Here is a 20,456-nt window from a genome sequence, read left to right on the forward strand (position 1 = left end):
ATCACGAACAGGGTGAATTTGGTGCGGGCGGGCTTGATTTGACCAACACTAAAGGAAACACTGTCATTTCAATGGCTGTTTACCTCGACAGTACAGCACAATATATCAACGGGATAGCAGTTGCCAGGGGGTAGATACTTAAGCATGGAAACACAGGGCTAACTGCAGTAGCCTTCGTGAACTTAGGCATGTTTTATTAAATGATGTGTATCCATATTCTATTTATTAGATATGAATCAATAGGCTACCAGCCAGAAAGCCACGTACAAAATAATACAAATATTTATTTTCATTCTTCGTTTCGACAACTGTACACTCTTACAAGCTAAAGTTGTAGGCTACTGTTACTGTCCATCGGCAATAAGCCGATACAAGAATAGGAAACGAGGAAGCTGATAGACACAGCTATTCCTCAGAGACGGTGAAACATTTATTAGGCAACGCATAAATGTCCCCCCCTCGTGGCAGGTCGAACACCCTACTGATTCGGTGCCCAATTTAACATGACGAAATAGCAGGTTTTAATCAATTAATGAATTACGTCACTTTTAAAGTTAAGACAAAAATGTCACGTTTTCGAATGTGATTTGAAAAATGTTTAGTGCATGATTTAACAAAGCATATACAACTTCCACAGAAATCAGACTCAAACTTTTTTTTTACCATCTTCCTTAATTTACCTTTAAAAAAAAATGCCACCTGGCACCATGTTTAAAACTTTACTGTGGTTGAGCAAAAAGTAAGTAAGTAAAAAAAAAAAAAAAACAGGAAACCGTCCACACACAGAGATTGTCACTGCTATGGCCTTGCCATGAAATTCTGGTATTGGTTGGGAATAGTCTCAGCTTTCTTCACCGCTCTGGCTTTGTTGCAAAAATTCTGCCCCTGGCCTGAACGGATGCACATGACATGGATGCAGCTTTGCCGTCAAAATTCCATCGCCGGGGCAGTCAGACGACGGTGTAGTGGCAGTTGCTGGTGCTGATGATGTCACTGCTGCTCTCCAGGAAGCGGAGCGCGACCTCCAGGGCCTCTCGACTCAGGCTCTGGCTGTAGCGGCGCCTCACGCTGGAAAGGATGTGCAGGATGTGGCAGCCCTTCTCCGCGTCTGGAATAGGAAGTGATCATTACCGTCAAGAGTAACCAGATTCCCTCCAGAACACAAAAGGACCCCTTTTCTCTCCACCCCCCTCTCTCTGACAGGACATGTGCGGTCATACGGTTTTCGGATAGCCAAGGCAGGTCGGCCTGAGCAATGACATGGTAGAAAAAGGGGTGACCTACATTTTTGCCGCTTGGAGTCTTGTTGGATCACGTCCCTAATGGCCATCAGAAGGTCTTTGTCCTGTTCAGTTACCTAGGAGACAGACACCTCATAAGCTAAAGATCAGTACAAATGACCAGGAGTTGAAAAGTGACAAAAAACGCTATTCAATATAAAATAAACACACATTGAGATTAGTTGTTAAATCCCCTTTATTTTAAACTACCCTTATGTTCTCATTCTGTAAAAAACGTGTGCACCTTAGGCCATTTCATTGAACTGTTCCAAGACCTACTGTTTGGAACAGATACCTGACTGAGAAGAAGTGTTCTGTGGTTTTCCAGGAACCTTTTTTTGATGTTCCAGGAAACTTCCGTGTTCCATGTCCACTGTGAGTGTGTTCTCATGTTAGCGTACGGGAACCTTACGTGATAGAGCTCGTCCTGAGAGAGCACCCGGCGGAACAGGGTTCCCTCCTGCTGTAAGATCCGGAGCGTCTCGCTGAGGAGGTGGCGTGTGTGTGAGGGAACCGAGGGCCCCGCTGCTGAAGCCTTAAATTAAAAGACACACAAACAGGCGGACACACACACACACACACACACACACACACACACACACACACACACACACACACACACACACACATGACTGCCCAGACACACACAGATGTGAACACATGTGGAAACACACATACAAACACACATGTTTATACACACACACACACACACACACACATAGGCTGTAGTCACACTAGTCATATTCGTTAACTGTGCCAGCAGTCTTTTCATGAAGACACCCCAGTTGCCTTTGCCTCCTGAACGCCTACTCTAAAAACACACTGCCAAACACAAACATGTGTGCTGGCTTCCCACGGTGAAACATGCACTGCTTTACATGTTCGCCCCAACGGAAACAGCATGATTGCGTTCCCAATTCAGATCCAACAATCTTGTCACCCCTTGATCCATAACACAAACACCACTCACACACACACACACACACAGTCTCATTGGCGCAAGCATTACCAAATGTTGCACCCCCCTCCACCCCTCCACCCCACCCCCACACACACTCCATCAAAGACAAAACAAAAACAACATGGCTGAGTTAGTTAGTTAGCGTGGTGACATGTTTGTTGTTCACAAACAGGTAGCCTAACCCGCACCTACCCACACACAATATAAAAGCACAAACAAACTTGGGCATGCGTTTTAGAGAGCAAGACTCCTGCTGAGTTAATGTGTGCTTATACACGTCAGAGGCATGAAGACACAGTACATAATCTTCGGGCGATTTGGTCTAACTAACATAAGATCAAAGGAAAAGAAGATGGACATTCTGAACGTATACCGCTTTCCTTCATTCTGCAGGCTTTGATCAAGGGTAGGATTACAATTAAAGTTGTGTGTTTTTTTTGTTGTTGTCTCGAGTCGTTACCATGGAAGGCGCAATGAAAGACAAAACACCCACATCATGCTATAAACGGTTACATGTTCAGTCTATTTATACCCAACAGTTACTGTGTTACACAGCGGATGTATATGGGTACAAGCATGTGATGGTGTTGGAGATCACGTCATCTAACATGGAGTCTTCAGAAGGTTCTGGAAGGGCAGGGGATCTGGGAGGCGATCCATGTGAGTTGCTAAAGCAAACTAAAAATTGGGGGGCAGGATAAGAGGAAGGTGCTGTGTGTTCCAAGACACAAACTGTGATAAAACATAACAATTATAAACAAATATATTTGAATAAGGCATTAAAACTTAAAGCAGCAATAAGGAGTTCTGTTCCAAAACTAGCAAGCTAACTACCTAAAAGGTCTGCAAAAACCTTGCAAACACCACCAACAGCCCAGATAAAACTGATATAAGCTTACCAACACACTAACTGGTGTCTTTTGGCTGTATCGCTGGCAATGTCATGCTGTGAAAGCTTGTCTTCCATTTTTTGCAGGGTGTTCCAGCCGGGAACACAGAACTACATAGGGAATATCCTGGATGGCTATAAAACCATATAATTAAAGTGTCAAATTGTTGCAAAATGTTACTTCAAGATTTATAAACGTGTAATAAATGAATTAATATACACTGTTATGAGTGATCGCTTTAAGGTTAGCGCTTTAAAGATATGGACACAATTTTTTTTTTACACAACCTGAAAAGGTAGTCTAGACGTTGTTTGAAAAGAGCAACTCCGTGGACATAGTAATGGACTGCATTTATTTAGCGCTCTTCTACTCATAGAGCACACTCAAAGCACTTTACACATGAATGCCTCAGACATCTCACAGACACTTCGACACTTGATGAGGAGTCGTCGGGATGAAACTAGCAACCTTCTGATTGCTAAATGACTCCTCCATCATCTGAACCGCTGTTACCCCATGGCAGGACCCTTGTGGGTTATGTAGTGCAGTTATGAACCTAATACACGACTGAGTTGATCAACAGATGTGCTAAAAAAAAATGCAACAGCCAGGTGGGACAATACAAAGTTATTAAAGTCATACAGACAAGCCAGTATGAAGACATCATTTAACCTTTGAGAGAATGCAAATGTACAGTATATTTGGGCACAAATGTAGTTTCCATAAACTGTAGTTTGCGGTTCTAAATGGCTTGGTTCTAAATGGCTCATGCATCCCTCCTCATTCAATGGGAGAGAGAGGATGAGGGAGAGAGAGAGAGGGAGGTAGAGATAGGGAGAGAGAGAGATAGGGAGAAAGAGGAGAGAGGAGAGAGTGATAGAGAACAGAGAGGAGCCTTTCCTGAGTTTCTGCTCACCTGTTCACTTCCTGTCAGGGGGGGCAGCTGAGGGACGAGAGGGAGCAACAGGTGCTCGACGTCGTACGGACGGAAACGCCTCACTTCCTTCTCCCGCAGGAAGTCCCTGAGTGTCTGAGTGGCTCGACCGAGAAGAGAGGAGAAGGATGGCTGTCCACCGGCGCTGCGGTGGTGAAGAGGCAAACGCATGCGCTCAATAGGCTGACAACCACTTTTACCGCAAAAGCTCAAAGATTGACATTGAAGAAGACATTGCTTATATGTATATGAAATTGTAACACAAAACCAACAAACAATAACACGTTAAAGAACATGAAAGATAAAAGCCAACAAGCTGCTACGATTAAACCCATCAAGCCCGGATCACCTGATATTTAGGATAAGTCCAACAAACCACTGCAATTGCACAACATTTCAGCGATATACCAGAAAACATGACACTTGGCTGTACAATTACCATACCATGTGTGCACGAAGGTGGGTATGTTAACAGATTCCGGGCTGCCCTGTCAGACCCATTATGTGTTTGAATATGTGCGTGCGTGCGTGGATGCATGCTTGTGTGTGTGTGTGTGTGTGTGTGTGTGTGTGTGTGTGTGGGCTCTAGGCCATATGTGTGCAGCTGTGCATGCCTATGTGCATGTGTGGTCTTTAGAACTCAGTGCATTAGAACACATGTGTGTATTGTAATACACAGGTGACTGTGCTCTAGGAACTACAGCAGGATTCCGAGAGCCATAGCATGTGACCGCACTGGGTACCCCTAAGGAGGGCCGCCATCAAATGAAAACAGCTCAAACGTCTCGCTGAGTGAAGAATTCAAGTGCAGGCACGATTGCTGCTTGCGTGGTTTTAGTGTGGCATTTGTGTAAAATAGACTAGCATTGTTATTTCAGATGAAGGACACAGCTGAAAGAGGCAGTAGCATGGAAGATGAAGCAAAAATATGTAAGTCTCTAGGGACTTGTTCTTACAAGAATGTTTTGTTAAATTCCAGACCCACAGGCTACTTCGCTAACCTTGAAAGTGTACTTGCAGCAGAAAGTGTACAATCCTTACATTACCCATGGTTAGAGGCATATCTGAAGAATGCAGGCCAATTACAACAGAGGACACACACACACACACACACACTGTTGAGTCAGTGCTACCGAAGGCTTACGTTGTAGCAGAGGTGCCTGGTTCTCCATCAGACAGGGGGAAAGGTTTCTGGTAGCATCTCCGGTAGAGCTGAGGCAGCTCCTGCATCCAGGAGATCTGCAGCGCCATCACCGGGTCACTCACCTTATCTGCAACACATCACACACGACAAAACACATGATGGCCATAGGCGAGGCAGGCTTAATTAACATCATGATTTAGATCATCTCCATGGCAACATCTCCAGGACCATTGAAGTATACTAGCTACCAGCAGTCTGCCCTTACCTACGCCATGATGTGATTAATAACGTGTATTGGTGTTGCTTTTTGGATGATTTTGAAGTCAGTTTGACACATTTTTTTATTTGAAGATTTGCCCTCTCCTTCAAAGGGCATGTACCAAAAACCAAATGTTAGCATTTTCATTACAAACAAATCTAAACATTTTAAAAGCCCTGTAGAACCTGATAATGTAATAATTTCCCGATAATGTAATAACTCCCGATAATGTAATACAAATTCATTCATAAGTCCCTAAAACATGTAATAAAACCTGATAATGTAATAATACCCCGATAATGTAATAAAGTGCAGGTTAGCCTCAATTTTGCAGAACTTGATAATGTAATAATTACCTGATATTGTAATAACTTTGGTTGGTGCTGTAGCATCAGGTCTCCAGTTTCAGAGGTCCAAACAGTGAAGCTGTCCAGAGACCTGCTGCTTCACTATTATCAGATACAGTATTTATTTTATATGATTGCGAATGCACAATTTGTACAATGGTGAAAGGGATATTCAGTGGTAAACAACTAATAGAGAAAAAATAAGAACATTTTGGTATGTTATAGACTGGCAGCTAATGGGCACATAGAACATTGAGTTTCTAAGTCCTCATTGATCATCAATAGCTGACATTTTGCTATTTGATTTATATCAAATTCTCTTTTGATTTTGTGTGGCAATGTCCCTTAAAAATTACACTATATACTGCAAAACATCATGCACTGACCAAAGTTTTTACAATATCAGGAATTTATTACATTATCAGGTTCTGCAAAATTGAGGCTAACCTGATAATGTAATAACTTCCAATTAATGTAACATTTTATTACATTATTGGTATGGCGATTGTTACATTATTGGGAAATGCACTTTATTACATTATTGGGATATTATTACATTATCAGGTTTTATTACATCTTTTAGGGACTTATGAGGGATTTTTTATTACATTATCAGGGTTATTACGTTATCAGGAAATTATTACATTATCAGGTTCTACAAGCCCTTAATACATTTCTTGCACCATAAAATAAAGTTGGTACTGGTTTTTGTTTACTAAAATGCAAAACTGTCTGGAAGGAAACTTTTCATCAAGTCTGAATGATTTGCATATTCACACCTGCACGTGCTTTCACAGGTGCCTGAACATGCAAATGTTTAAATCTGATGTGTGAGCGTGCCAATAAGAAGTGTGTGCTGCATATTAAATATGTATAATATATTTAATATGTGGATATAGTATATTAAATATGTTAAGTGAACAGAGTTGGAGAGAGGAGTGTATATTATAAGGGTTGTATGTACAGTATAGACAAAAAAAAAAAATTACATTTGGTTGTATTTGCAATGTAAATACTAGTACTCCGAACAACGCGAGAGGTTCAGCCTGTGCAAGAATGAGCAACTGCAAATATAAAAGTATTGACACAGTGCAGAGTCACAGCCTCAGGAAAGAAGCTCATCCTGAGCCTGTTGGTGCGGGAAAAAGGCTGCTGAAACGCATGCCCGATGGGAGGAGAGTAAAAAGTCCGTGTTAGGGTGGGATGCATCCCTGATGATGCTTTTTGCCTTGCCCAGACAGATTTTATGGTAATTGTTCTCAGATATGCTTGCAGCATTTTGTGTGTGTGTGTGTGTGTGTGTGTGTGTGTGTGTGTGTGTGTGTGTGTGTGTGTGTCTTAGCATGTTCTCGACTCACAGAAGTTGGACGACATGATCTCCCTCTGGCCCCTGGAGGTCTTGACGGAGCCACGCACCCGCAGCAGGTCCCCGATCTCCAGCATGGAGGCGCCGCGCTGGGCCTGCCGCAGCCGCCTCAGCTGCTCCTCAATGTTAAAACCCCCTGAAGGACCCGCGGCAGACGAGCTGCTTGCTGCTCTGCCCCCTGCTGGAGAAGAGGTCAAGTGCAGTGAGGGTTTACATTAATTTGAGTCCTTTATCAGAAGGGACTGGTAAGTCTGCCTATATCTACACATAGCACAATGAACATTGGGATTTTAGGGTTTTTTTTTTATGCATCTGCAGTCAAAGATACCATGTTGACTTTGTTAAAATATTGCTTTCAAAGAAATATAACATAGTTTGCCACTGGTGTGCCAACACGAATACAGCAACAAATAAACTGATATAATAAACAAATTTAATTATATACGGCAGATTAACCATGAAGATGGAAGCTCTAACTTACCTTTGAATGATTCTTCTGGCTCCTTCCACTTTGCTGCCTTCCAGCACAGACAATTAATAACCCCCGTTCCATCGTCAACTAGGGAAACAATGCACAAAGATAATTATATGTCTTAGAGCACATGTGTCAAACTCAAGGCCTGATCAGGCCCGACAAGCCATTTAATCTGGCCCGCCAGCTCCTCAGAATGTTGCAAAAAGTGACATTTTATTTGGTTTGCCTAATTTTCCCTCAGGATTAATAAAGTATCCATCTATTTATCTATCAGAGCTTGTCTGCCGCGGCCGCTGGTATGTTGAACGCACCACAAATACTGCAAGTCCCACAATGCACTGTCCTCACGTTGGTAGCAAACGTACATTTAGGGAGCGCTTGTCCCACTGTCCGGCCCTCGACTTACACCCATTTTTTTTTTATTTCGGCCCTCTGTGTATTTGAGTTTGACACACCTGTCTTAGAGTAATGGAGTACCATTTCAGTGTAAAATTCAAGGAAGTAACCAAAATACATTGCGTTGCCCATTACCTTCCTGCTGTATAACAATCTGTCACATGTACAATGTTGATTCCTTTACCTCCATAGCTGTAGAAGTCTTCCCGCTCACGTTTAAACACAACAGTCCCCAGAATATCGACTTGGAATATTGGATGAGATTTGTAGAGGTAAATGCCTGTGGTATGTAATAAAACAAATGTATTTTGCACCATTCCTTATCAGAATCTAGTGTAACTGCCATAAGAAATAAAGAAAGAAATAACTGGATATGAAATGTAGACCTGAAGGAGTTATATATACAGGGACAAAAAAAGCCAGCAAACAGAATGCAATATTCCATTGTAGTAGACTCTGTGATACACTTAAAGCCAATCCAAACTACCCAACCAAACACCAACAGACAGACATGTCTTACACTCTAAAAGTTGCATGTTGGATTTGCAATGTTGAGAGAAATAACTGCAGGTAGCAATCAATCTCAACAAATATGTGTCAGGTGTATGATGCACTTTGTTGTTACTTTGTATGGTTACTAATATAATCTTTAGTTTAGTGAAACCAACCATTGTACTTGATTTACGTTTTATATTTAATGTTGTATGTGTGTGACTGTTTGTTTGTGTGTGCATGTCGGTCATTGGAAAATGTTTAAAGAAACATACTTGCTTTAGTTTGGCAACACTTTATCTAAACAGTCACGCTAATACAGCAACTTTGAATCAGAAATTGAATCCTGTTACGACTGATGATTAAATGATACGGCTACGGTACCTGGGACCTGGCGGGATTCCCTCATGAGAAGAATGTCTTTGATGTACAATCTGGCAAAAGCTGAAAACACTGGATCCAGACCCCAGAGCAGGGAGGGCGGCTCGTCCTCAGAGGCAGCCTGATCTGCCTCCATATGATAGCATTAGCTATCGCAAAGGCTGTGTAAAATTCAAGGCACAAATTTCACCATGTCTTTATTTCAACAATGCAATTAGTTATCAGGAAATATATAGGCCTACGAAGGGCTCGCTGGCTACGAGTTTATTACACAAATTACGTTTTCATGACATGGAGTTTGCGTACTGAGTTTACTGGTTGACCACAAATGTATGGAGATGTTTTGTAAACTACTACGAAACAAGGCCCAGCTCTTATCCATTAATATTACATTATGTGTGACCAAAATGAGCGTGATCGCTAACCCATTACCTCGTTTGTCATCTCACACAAGCCATCGTTGAGAGGGTAACGTTATTTCAGTCTTTTAGGTACCGTAGGTAAACCAACTTCCCGGGAAAATGGGAAAATGACTCTTTCGTTTCACAGCGGGCCGACTAAAACATTTCCTGGAGTTAGAGGTATCACTCTCTGGCTTCAGAGATAATATATAGAAATGTGCACTCAAATATCCATCACAGCTCTAAAGAGTACCTAAACAATATTCAAAGTTGGGAACAGTAATGCTTTTACGTCTGCCACAGAAAGACTTCAGTGAGAGCTAACAGCATGGAATGCAGTTTAACCATGCGCGTGCATGTTACAACGTGAAGTCTGGGATTTGTAGTTTTGTATCACCTTCTTATTTGACTTGAATACATTATGTGGTTACTTGTTGTAGATTGTTAGACATTATAGATCGTATTTACAAACATACCTCCACTAGCATGCCGAAATGCAATCAAGTGAGTTTACTGCTTATTCCATCATGCTGTTTTTATTATCTTAATAATAATGCACAAGCATACATGTGGAAAATTACATCTAACAAATGAATATATGTTTTCCCTATATTACAGCAAATCTCTTTCATACCTATATGGACAGTGTGTTGCATTTTTGCCAGGTTCGAGGAAGACCTCCAGAACAGAAGATGGCAACAAATTGTCGGTTGGCCAAACACATGTCCATGGAAAACTACAGTTGCGCCCGCCTTGCGAGCGCGCATTTGTCACCAAATCCGCTAGATTACGGGATACAGAACCTCGCGGAGGAAAGAGAAGACTGAAGAGTGCAATTTTCAGTTATATGTTTTTATTTTCTTTAGGATATCATGATGTTGCATCACTTGGTTTACTTTGACCTGGAAGCTTCTTGAATCGTAGACTTTTTGGTCCTCATTCAAGGTGGGAAAGAGCACGGCAGTTCACAATTGCTGGGCTAGTGATTCTTCAGAGTTGAAGAACAACAACCGCTTCCTTTACTACTTTGCCCTGTGACAGCCGATTCAATTGACGGATATCGCTACTATGCCAGGCTGCGTCCATTTTTACTTTGTTGATTCAAAGTGAAACTCAGGCCGTATGATGTGAAGTCCGCCTATCACCCCAACAACAAATGGGGCTTGCCGTAATCGAATTTGTAACGTTGTTGCTGAAGTAACCTCACTGACTGCAATGTGTATGTTTCTAGCTAGTGTTAGCAAAGAGTGAGTTGGGACGACGGGGTACAAAACCCCTTATCATACCCCACTCTAAGGATACTTTGCAGTTGGTTACATTGTGGAATAACGTTATGCCAAACCAAGGAGGTTGATAGAAAACACACCTGAGGTCGCTTGATATTATATAACTGGTTATAAGAAATTCAAAAGAAGAAAGCCTGAAATCTGTGAAGAATGCGATAACTAGGCCTATTGCTTTGGGGTACTGGAGATACTGAAAACAAATCCATTGTTGTTATTTCTCAAGAAGACCTCAAGACTGAAAATGTCCTTCTTTAATTTCCGGAAAATATTTAAATTGGGAGCTGAAAAGAAGAAAAAACAATATGAACACGTACACAGAGACGCGAATCCGGAGGAAATCTGGAACATCATTGGTGAACTTGGGGACGGTGCCTTTGGTAAAGTTTACAAGGTAAAGACAACATGGATTTTAACCTAAATGTGTTAAATGGTGCCAAGGTGACACAGTTTTAGTATATGGCCTGAACACATTTAGCAGTGTGATGGATGTGTGGATGATTTGAAACCACATCAGGTTGTCCTTATTAATACAGTACAATGAATAGTGTGATTAACGTGCTTAAGGTTAGATTGCTAGCTGGAAACCACTCTTTCCAGCTGTAGTCTTGCACAGTCATCAGGTCTAATCTTGGTGAGGATGGTGAAAGTGATGCTGAAAGGAAATGGACCGAAACTAAGCATCCTCCCTCCGTGCCAGGTTAAGCCAGCATACCCTACTGATACAACAGCCATAACAGCATTTTGACTGAATTGTCCTGTCTTGGAGGCTTAGCAAAGACTGCATCTCCCTCTGCAGCTAGCACTGGGGGGGTTGGAGCTCAGTGATTAGCACAGGGCCTAGCCTCCAGAAAGCTTTGGTGCCTGGATCAGGCCCCCTCTGCTCCACAGCAGCACAGAGATTATTGGGCCAAAGGAATTCATGCTATGTGGCTCACAAGAAATGAACAAGTGGTTCTTATTATCGCTCTTATTGTTGCTGGGTAGTCTACATGCGAAGCCAGCGGACTGCCACATCTTTAAGAGAGGTCACGCTGTACATAAGAACATGGAAGGAGGACTTTAAATTAGAGGGTAGGCTAAGAAAAACACCAGTCATGGGCCACTGGATGAAATCCTTGAGAATTCTCGTCTCCCATGTGACTTCTGTAGGTCTCTGTAGGCCATCCGGTCCCTGGGTCTACTGTATGACTCGACACATCTGAGAGTGGGATTACCAGTGACTCAAAAGGCCCGTGTTTGTTTCTGTCCGGAAGTGAGGGACCCAGAAGGTATCCTAGTTAATTGCTGAGAAATTAAAAGGAGAGACAGGAATGCGTCGGAGGCATTGCAGGACTCCCTCGCAGCTGTTTTGATTAGAATACGTAATGTTTACAACCTCTCTCAGTGGGTCCGTTCTATACGACCGAGACGCTTTAGGTCTAAAGGGCCATTCAGCCAGCTATTCTATATGACCGAGACACTTTAGGTCTAAAGGGCCATGGCTTCTGTGGGAAGCACCTGTTTGCAGACCTCTTGGTCTACCTTTAAGAAGCTCTTGAAGACCCAACTCCTCCCTTCCTAACTTGCACTTCTACTAGTACTTTACTTGTACTTACAGCAGTTTACATTCCTGCACTCTTTTTCTAATTCTTATGTAAAATAGTATTTATCCTTACACTAGGTCTCTATTGCTCGTAGCTTGACTAGCTTGACAACTTGACTCTCCCTTGTAAGTCGCTTTGGACAAAAGTGTCTGCTAAATTACTAAATGTAAATGATAATGTGGTAACATGCAAATTTCAGTGACGAGACGAGGCAGACCTAGGCATATCTCGGCAGTCGTCAAACATTTACCCGGCAGTCTCTCTCTTCCCTTCCTGTTTCTATAGAGTTTGTGTGGGAGGTTATTTGTTCTATCTAGTTTGTTGCTCCTGCAGCCTAAGTGGTCGAGTAGGGTGCCAGCAACTTCATGTTCACGGGTTCAGTACCCATTAAGCACACATACTGTTGACAGTGTAGCCCTGCACTCTACTGTAAGTCGCTTGGGATAGAAGCGTCTGCTAAACACATTGCAAATGTAGCCTACTGTATGTGTTAACCTATCCCTACTCTCGCGCTGGGTGAGTGAGTGTGTGTGTGTGTGTGTGTGTGTGTGTGTGTGTGTGTGTGTGTGTGTGTGTGTGTGTGCCTGTCAGTGAATTTGTGTGTTTGTGCCTTTCAAGTGTGTGTGTGTGTGTCTGTGTCTGTGTGTGTCTGTGTGTGTTCACATACCATACCTACCATGACAGTGTACCCATAAAGCAGCAACCTCACCCATGCAGCATCATGTCATGCTGGTGCACCATGCCGTTGTGCGTGTGTGTGCGTGTGTGTGCGTGTGTGTGCGTGTGTGTGTGTGTGTGTGTGTGTGTGTGTGTGTGTGTGTGTGTGTGTGTGTGTGTGTTCTCCCTGCTGACCTCGATTGGCCCTCGCTGCAGCACAAAGCCTCATTTGCATGAGTGACACTGAATGTTATCACCTCTGAGGGGCCCATGCACCACAGCCAGACCCTGGCCATGTGACTCATGTGATCTTCCATCCAATTAGACGGCTTGTTCTTTATTATTATTATTACTCATGTGATCTACCGTCCAATTAGAAAGCTTGTTTCTTTTTTTATTATTTGTATCTACCCAAAACGCATTCCTCTTAGTTGGAGATATGCCTCTCTGTTCAAGGTGTATGGAAGTCATTGTGTGATGGGGTTGTGTGAAGTTGACAAGTGTGTTTAGATGTTTTTGCCGTCAGTAGCCAGACACGTTAATTACTTTTTGCGAAGAGACACACAGGCTTGAAGAGGTTACAGCAGGCCTCTGTAGACCTTTTAAGGGCAATGAATCGTTGCCAGTTTAGTACTGAAAGCAACAAGTACCACTTAGCTTCAGACCTTGTTGATGTATAGACCAAGGCAAAGCTCTCTCTCTCTGAAGGGCATTCAAGGGATAATATATCCTCGCTGAACCACACACTCAACTCTCTGCGTCTCTGTTAAGTCACCTGGCAAATAAAATCACAGTGTTAATGGTAGATTTATTGGGCGAGTTGCATATAGCGCACACATCCAGGACAGCGTTAAGGTGCAGATACGAGCCCTACGGTGCTGGGCGCCCTGCCCTGCCTTTGCCAACTCAAACAACAACATGACCCGAAGTGACAAGCGAGCAAATACTACAGCTCGTATACACGGCAAAGCATTGCGAGTGCAAATAAAAGCAGTCTTTGAACAGCCTTTTATTACGCTCATGTGTCACATTCAGCTTCAAGATTTAAACTCTTGAGGAAATCCGAGGTCCGGTCTCGGAACCTTGGGCTAGCAGGCCTTCGGTTGAATCAGGGCCTGTTCTTTGAATCGGGACATGGTCTTTGAATCAGGACCTGGTCTTTGAATCGGGACGTGGTCTTTGAATCAGGACCTGGTCTTTTTTCATTGTCTTTGACGGCAAGCATGGTCTTCTGAGACAGTGCCATGCATGCAAGTACATCAAGTTTGCGAAACATGGTTTTGTTGCGACTTGTAAGTAAAACCAGCGACATGTCCGCTGTTTATAACCCAGGCCTTATGGCTTTAATCCCGTCAATGGGTGCCAGCTGTTTGAATGGGCTGTTGTGAAAGCCCTTTGTAGTTTGCGGTAAATGGGTCTTTTGGTCGAATCAGCATAATGGCCCTATTGTGTTTTTGTCACCAAGACCTGGTCACCCAGTCTTCTGAACATCACTTAACTATTTTTTACTGTTGCTTCCTCCTCTTTCTCTCTCTCTCTCTCTCTCTCTTTCTCTCCCTCTCTCTCTCCCAGGCCCAAAACAAACAGACTGGCGTTCTGGCCGCCGCCAAGGTGATTGACACTAAATCGGAAGAGGAGCTGGAGGACTACATGGTAGAGATCGACATCTTGGCATCATGTGATCACAAAAACATCGTCAAGCTATTGGACGCTTTCTACTTTGAAAATAAGCTCTGGGTGAGTGTGTGTGGGTGTGTGTGTGGAGACTGGGGTGTTTGTAGGACAAAGAGCATTTGTCAAGCTTAGTGTCACAAAAGTGTGTATTCATGTGACATAGGTTAAAGACATTTAGTTCCACCTCAATTATCCAACCTTTTACCTTGTGTCATGGTATTGTAGTACTGTGTGCTGTAAAAGTGCACAGATTATGTTCCATTTCAAATTTCAAATCCACAAAGACACACACCTGAACGGAGTGACCTTACTTTGAACTTTTAGTGTCCAGTAAGTGATGAGAGACGACATAAAAAGTATGAAATGCCAGTAGCCCATAACATAGCTTTGCAGGTGATGCAACAGTGCAACATGTTTTCAGTGAGTGGGCCATCGTTAGACTAAAGGTAAAATCTTTAGCTCAGGCTCCTGTAAAACATATGGCGAAGGAGGCAGGATGATTAAAAAAAAACATAAATACATGAATACATTAGTACATAAATAAAAAATATAAATCGAGTTCAAGGCACCTAACCCTCAGTAGTAAACCATGCATGTAAACACACTGTGTGGAGCCCCTACACACAAATTATTTTCTATGGTTTCTGAAATGCGCGAGCACTTGACACTTTGCTGAACTTCACTGTTTGAAGGGCATAGAACACCCTTGCTTTTATAAAGAATACGAATACGATTATCTGGTACCGCAGAGGAGAGGACAAGGCTCTGGTGAGGGGCGAACATCCTCTCTATAATGACACATAATTGAACGCAGAGCCCTCTGTTGTGACAATGAACTCAATCAGAGGGGGGAGAGTGAACGCCACAACGTCTTTTTATCGCTGTAATTCTCTAGTGATGTTAGGTGTGAAATGAAGTTTCTCTATAACATTCACGTGAAAAAGCAAGACGGCTGATCAGACGTGTGTGTTACGTCATCCGGAACTCCTCGCTAGCCGGAACTTTCTGTCCATGACAGACAGAGCCTCTGTGTGTTTGGTCTTTGTAGCAATACTACATAAGAATGTGCCACTGTTCACTTTCATAAGGCCATTGGTTTAGGTATCATCTTCAAATCCAGTTTGACTGTGCGTGGTCATGTGAAGGTAAACACTACTGTTGTCCCCACTAGCCTTCCAAGGTAGTTGTGTGCTATTGAACACCATGTGAAAATGATAGAAAAAGCTTTCACAGCATGGTGACTATTTGGATTGACAAAAGGACCAAACTGAACACAATTGACACCTGTTATCACTGTCTGTGTGTGTGTGTGTCTGTGTGTGTGTGTGTCTGTGTGTGTGTGTGTGTGTGTGTGTGTGTGTGTGTGTTTGCATTGCGGCGCGATTTATGAGCTGAAGGTCCTGATTTAGTGTGTGCTGAGTTGGGACTGGGCCTGACAAACATCCCGCAGTCACAACATGCAGCAAACACAGGAGCGATTGTGTGTGAAGCCCATTGAGCTTTGCAAACAGAGCAAGGAAAAAGGGCTTTCATGGAAGTTACATAATTTGTCTGCCTCAGTCGAGGCCAAACACATGTGGCCAGTGCATAGTTATTTCCGTTTGTTGTGCTGTTTTCTTCGTGTTAACAGAAGTATAATTTCTCTAGATCGCAAATTCTCTCTCTTTGAATGCAGAATGAAAGGAAATGTTGCTACATTTCTCTCCCTCCTGTCCCTGTCTCTCTGTCTCTCTGTCTGTCTCTCTCCCTCTCTCTCTCTCTCTCTCTCCCTCTCTCCCTCTCTCTCTCTCTCTCGCTCTCTCTCTCTGTCTCTCTCTCTCTCTCTCTCTCTCGCTCAATCTCTCTCTCTCTCTCTCACTGTCACTGCCTGGGTCTTTTCCTTTGATCGAAATTCCTAATAATAGGCAATGTCTGCCTCATTAAAAAAAAATAAGAAAAAAAGTTTTTTTTCAAGCTTGGCAGTGACCCACATGAAGTTGTCACTCATTTTGAAAAGCCCCTGAAAAAAAGAGAAGCCTGCAGCTTCATGCTGGTCCACACTGGGCTTTAACTGCAGTGCTGGTGGAATGAGGAAATGGCTAACATCCTCTTGACACGTAGCCTTCAGCCACCTATTGTTGCTTGGCCAGTCATACAGAGAACGGGATAGAGAGAGAGAGAAAGAAAGAAAGAGAGAGAGAGCGTTGGTCTGGGAGATTCTTTGGGTGGTTCCGATAAGGGCTGAGAATATGAAGTAGGGATATCAGATAACCTCTACGCATATCTACAAGGGTCGAGGTGCGATTACTTTGAAGGAGAGAAAGTCGACACGAATACACCAGTTCAACAACCCATGGGAACACAGCTTGCCAGCCGGTTATCTTCCAGGCTGTGCGTGCGTGCGTGTGTGTGTGTGTGTGTGTGTGGCCTTGGCACTTAAAGAGGAATAATGACATGCTACCATGTTCAGGATTATTCATTTTCATTTCACTTTACTGTAACCATGAAGGCTTTCACTAAAAACCTTGTTATGGAGTAGAGTTTGTCCGTTACTGGTGTCATCTATAACAGCATTTTCACCCGATTAGGCAGATTGGTTTTTGCAAGCCAAGAGTTCTTGATGTGACAGAACTGTGAAGAATCACAAGACCTACAAGACCTCATGTGTTTTGACCTTGTAACTAGGTTAAGATATAATAAACTTCAGGTCTTGAACAAGGCCCAATTCCAAATGCAACACGTTTAAAGTGGTGTAGGTTGTTATAAACTACATACCTGGACCTGTGTAACATAAACCTCTAGAATACAGCTCTGCTTAAGACTCTCTGTTGAATTTTGAATAAATGTGTAAAACCGCTCACGTTTCCCTCAGACAAAAGGCGCACAGGGCAGGAGTTCATGCCAGAGCCGGGGAAAGTGATCCTCGCCGCCCCCTCCTCGAGTAACCCAAAACTGTTTTCGCTCCCACATGAAAGCTTGCAGCCCTGTTGAGCTTGCAGCCACGTTTCGACAACAGATCCTCCAGTTCTCGGCCACGCAGGCAGCAGCCAAGCCAAGTGAAGCGTTTGATTGGGCGCTGGCCTCCCGCGAAGCTCAGCATCAGATACCCCCACCCCACACCACACCCCCTTCTGAGCGCCGGTCAGGTCGAGGAGAAAGGATAGGTGCTTGGAACGAGAGGATGAGCGGAGGAAGCGGGGGTTGGAGCTCACACGCAGGCTTACCACTGGGTCTGACCTGAGGTCAGAACTCCACCCATCCATTCGCCTGTCATTCCAGAATGCCACAAGGGTTCTGTTCCATTCCATTCTGTTCTGGGAACAGCCCAGGCTCGAGCTATCAGCCTCTTTTTCCTCCACAGATCCACCCCGCCCCCCTCCTTCATTGTCCTCCCCAACAATGGGCCACGTCACGTGATGCAGCAGAGGTGGTGCTGCTGCTTGATGGCTATCAGCAGGCCACAGACAAGAGGAAGGACCTGGACACACACACACACACACACACACACACACACACACACACACACACACACATATACAGACTCACTCACTCACACACACACTCACTCACAGACACACTCACTCACACACACACTCACAGACACACTCACTCCAACACACACTCACAGACACACTCACTCCAGCACACACTCACACACTCACACACACACTCACACACTCACACGCTCACACACACACACACACACACACACACATACACAGACTCACTCACTCACTCAGACACACACACACACACACACACACACAGACACACTCACTCACACACAGGCACACACACTCACACACACACTCACAGACACACTCACTCACACACACACACACACACACAGACACACTCACTCACACACAGGCACACACACTCACACACACACTCACAGACACACTCACTCACACACACTCACACACTCACACACTCACACACTCACACACTCACACACTCACACACACACACACACACACACACACAGACAGTCCCAGCATCATGACGGAGGGGGGGCTTTATTTGACTAGCATGTGCTAAAGGGTGCAGCCTGGCATATTTGTGTCATGTTTGCCACTAAAGAGAAGGACCAAATGACAGATTAGAATGCAGGCCAGAGCATCCATGGCTCATTGGGTTTGTCTGGTCGAAGAGGAAAAGCCAAAAGGCCACAGTGTCACCTGTTCTTCACCATGCTCTACCTTCAGTTTCTTTCATCAGTGCAACAGATTATGTTTTGCTCTGTTTTGTGCAAGTATGTATATGAGGTGGTTCATGAGATCGCATCAATGAGCTTGAGATCATCTCAACCGTGGCGTTCCTGGCTACGGACGTCATGTTGGCACTGCAGAGCTAAGAATCTGTTGTCCTAATTAGCAACGTGTTGATGCTGGCTAAGTATTTCAAGCCTTTTGCACGTATATGTCACTGCTTGTAGTGGCGCTAAGTTCAAGCCAAACCCTCAAGAGACGAACAAGCACGGTCTCCACACACACACTCCAAAAATCGTCAGTATTTACCAAGGGTAAGCAGCATGGCAAGCGATAACCTGTGGTTCTGAATCAGATAACACACAACACGGCTTTTTGTGTGAACGTGTGTGTGTGTGTGTGTGTGTGTGTGTGTGTGTGTGTGTTTGATAACACTGCACTGAACACGTCTCTCTCTCTCTCTCTACCTCCCTCGTTCCTTTTGTACTGTTGTTTTGCACTCCTGGGCTGGAGTCTTTTGGGCTGGGCGATTAGGAATAGGGGCCCCCTTACAGCACCTTCAGGCTCCAGAAGGGGGTGATTGTGTGTGTGTGTGTGTGTGTGTGTGTGTGTGTTTGTGAGAAGAAAGGCAGAGCCTGTGTCACTGCTGTGCTGTGCCGGCCCCCGAGGCTCTCTGTGTGGCCCATTGTGTGCCGAAGCACCGGGCCGAGGCGGCCGTCGGCGACCAAAGCAAACACGGCGCCCACGGCGCTACAACAACAGCGACTGCAGCGGCAAACACTCATGAATAGCACAGACTGTCTATTCCGTGATGCAGTTGTCCAGTGTGTGTGTCTGTTTACATGTGAGTGCTGTTGTCCTGTGTGTGTGTGTGTCTGTTTACATGTGACTGTATGAGCGCATGCAGGCATTACTGTTTGTGTATTGTGAGTTACTTTGGCAGTGGATCAAGTACTGTATGGATGGGCTTTGTCTCTGTAGTGCAGTGTGTGCGCACGCGCTGTCAGCTGCTTTGGCTCTGTAGTGGTGTGTGTGTGTGTGTGTGTGTGTGTGTGTGTGTGTGTGTGTGTGTGTGTCAGCTGCTTTGGCTCTGCAGTGGATCAACATCATGCCTAAAGGGCCAAATGGAATAGCCATTGCTCTAAGGCTGACTTGACCCTCCTCTTTTTACACACACACACACACACACACTCACACACACACAAGCTCTCTCTATCTCTTCTTAATTCAAACAAAGAAGCTGCCATGGCAATAACTTTAATGTGAGTTATTGGAGGAATATTTTGGCCAGCAGCAAAGTACACTTCTCTGTAGTGTGTGTGTGTGTGTGTGTGTGTGTGTGTGTGAGTGATATGTCGAACATGACATCCTTCCCTGAATGTGGGCCAATGTAGTTAGCATTTAGAACTGAATCTGTGCCCTGCTTTTGTTGTTGTTGTGGTCATTATTGTTTGTGTTTATGTTGGTGACACAGCTGCCAGTCAGCCTTGTGTCCTCAGGGGCCAATCAGCATCGCCCCCACACACACACCCCCACCCCTGCCACCACGGGGCGCCTCACATCATTGACCGCAAGCGACTGCCCCCCTATGTACACACACATACACACACACACACACACACACACACACACACACACACCCATGGAAACGGTAATCCTATTTGGAACAGGCCTCCATTCTGGAGCAGAGGTACTCCTTACGTGTGCTCACCCCTTCACCCCCCGGCCTCCTCCCTCTTC

At 44.2% G+C, this 20,456-nt stretch overlaps 2 protein-coding genes across 3 annotated transcripts in view; one reads left to right on the top strand and one right to left on the bottom strand.

Annotated features, from left to right (window-relative positions):
- Nucleotides 1–675: 675 nt before the first annotated feature.
- Nucleotides 676–9,441, bottom strand: stn1 (STN1 subunit of CST complex). Its single transcript, XM_080847382.1, has 10 exons — nucleotides 9,358–9,441; nucleotides 8,929–9,086; nucleotides 8,237–8,332; nucleotides 7,663–7,740; nucleotides 7,174–7,362; nucleotides 5,210–5,336; nucleotides 4,048–4,210; nucleotides 1,693–1,815; nucleotides 1,285–1,357; nucleotides 676–1,108 (listed from the first exon to the last, which is right to left on the bottom strand). The coding sequence occupies exons 2-10, from the start codon at nucleotides 9,059–9,061 to the stop codon at nucleotides 951–953; spliced, it is 1,140 nt and encodes a 379-aa protein (XP_080703508.1). The 5' UTR covers nucleotides 9,062–9,086; nucleotides 9,358–9,441; the 3' UTR covers nucleotides 676–950.
- Nucleotides 9,442–10,123: 682 nt separating this feature from the next.
- slkb (STE20-like kinase b) overlaps nucleotides 10,124–20,456 on the top strand; it is a 35,262-nt gene continuing 24,929 nt past the window's right edge. For both annotated transcript variants that reach the window (XM_080847296.1, XM_080847297.1), the window contains exons 1-2: nucleotides 10,124–11,003; nucleotides 14,425–14,589. In XM_080847296.1, coding sequence (XP_080703422.1) covers nucleotides 10,854–11,003; nucleotides 14,425–14,589 — 315 coding nt within the window. In that variant the 5' untranslated portion in view covers nucleotides 10,124–10,853. The remainder of the gene's footprint in view (nucleotides 11,004–14,424; nucleotides 14,590–20,456) is intronic.

Source organism: Sprattus sprattus (assembly GCF_963457725.1).
Source record: "Sprattus sprattus genome assembly, chromosome: 1".
In the NCBI taxonomy this organism is placed as follows: Eukaryota; Metazoa; Chordata; class Actinopteri; order Clupeiformes; family Clupeidae; genus Sprattus; species Sprattus sprattus.

Bases quoted from the DNA above. Each gene is read 5' to 3' on its own strand.
- stn1 (XM_080847382.1), bottom strand. From the start codon at position 9,061: ATGGAGGCAGATCAGGCTGCCTCTGAGGACGAGCCGCCCTCCCTGCTC. The intron at 7,741-8,236 runs GTAAAGGAATCA...TTGTTTCCCTAG, and splicing joins AGACTTCTACAGCTATGGAG to TTGACGATGGAACGGGGGTT. The intron at 5,337-7,173 runs GTGAGTCGAGAA...GATGTGTTGCAG, and splicing joins GATCATGTCGTCCAACTTCT to ATAAGGTGAGTGACCCGGTG.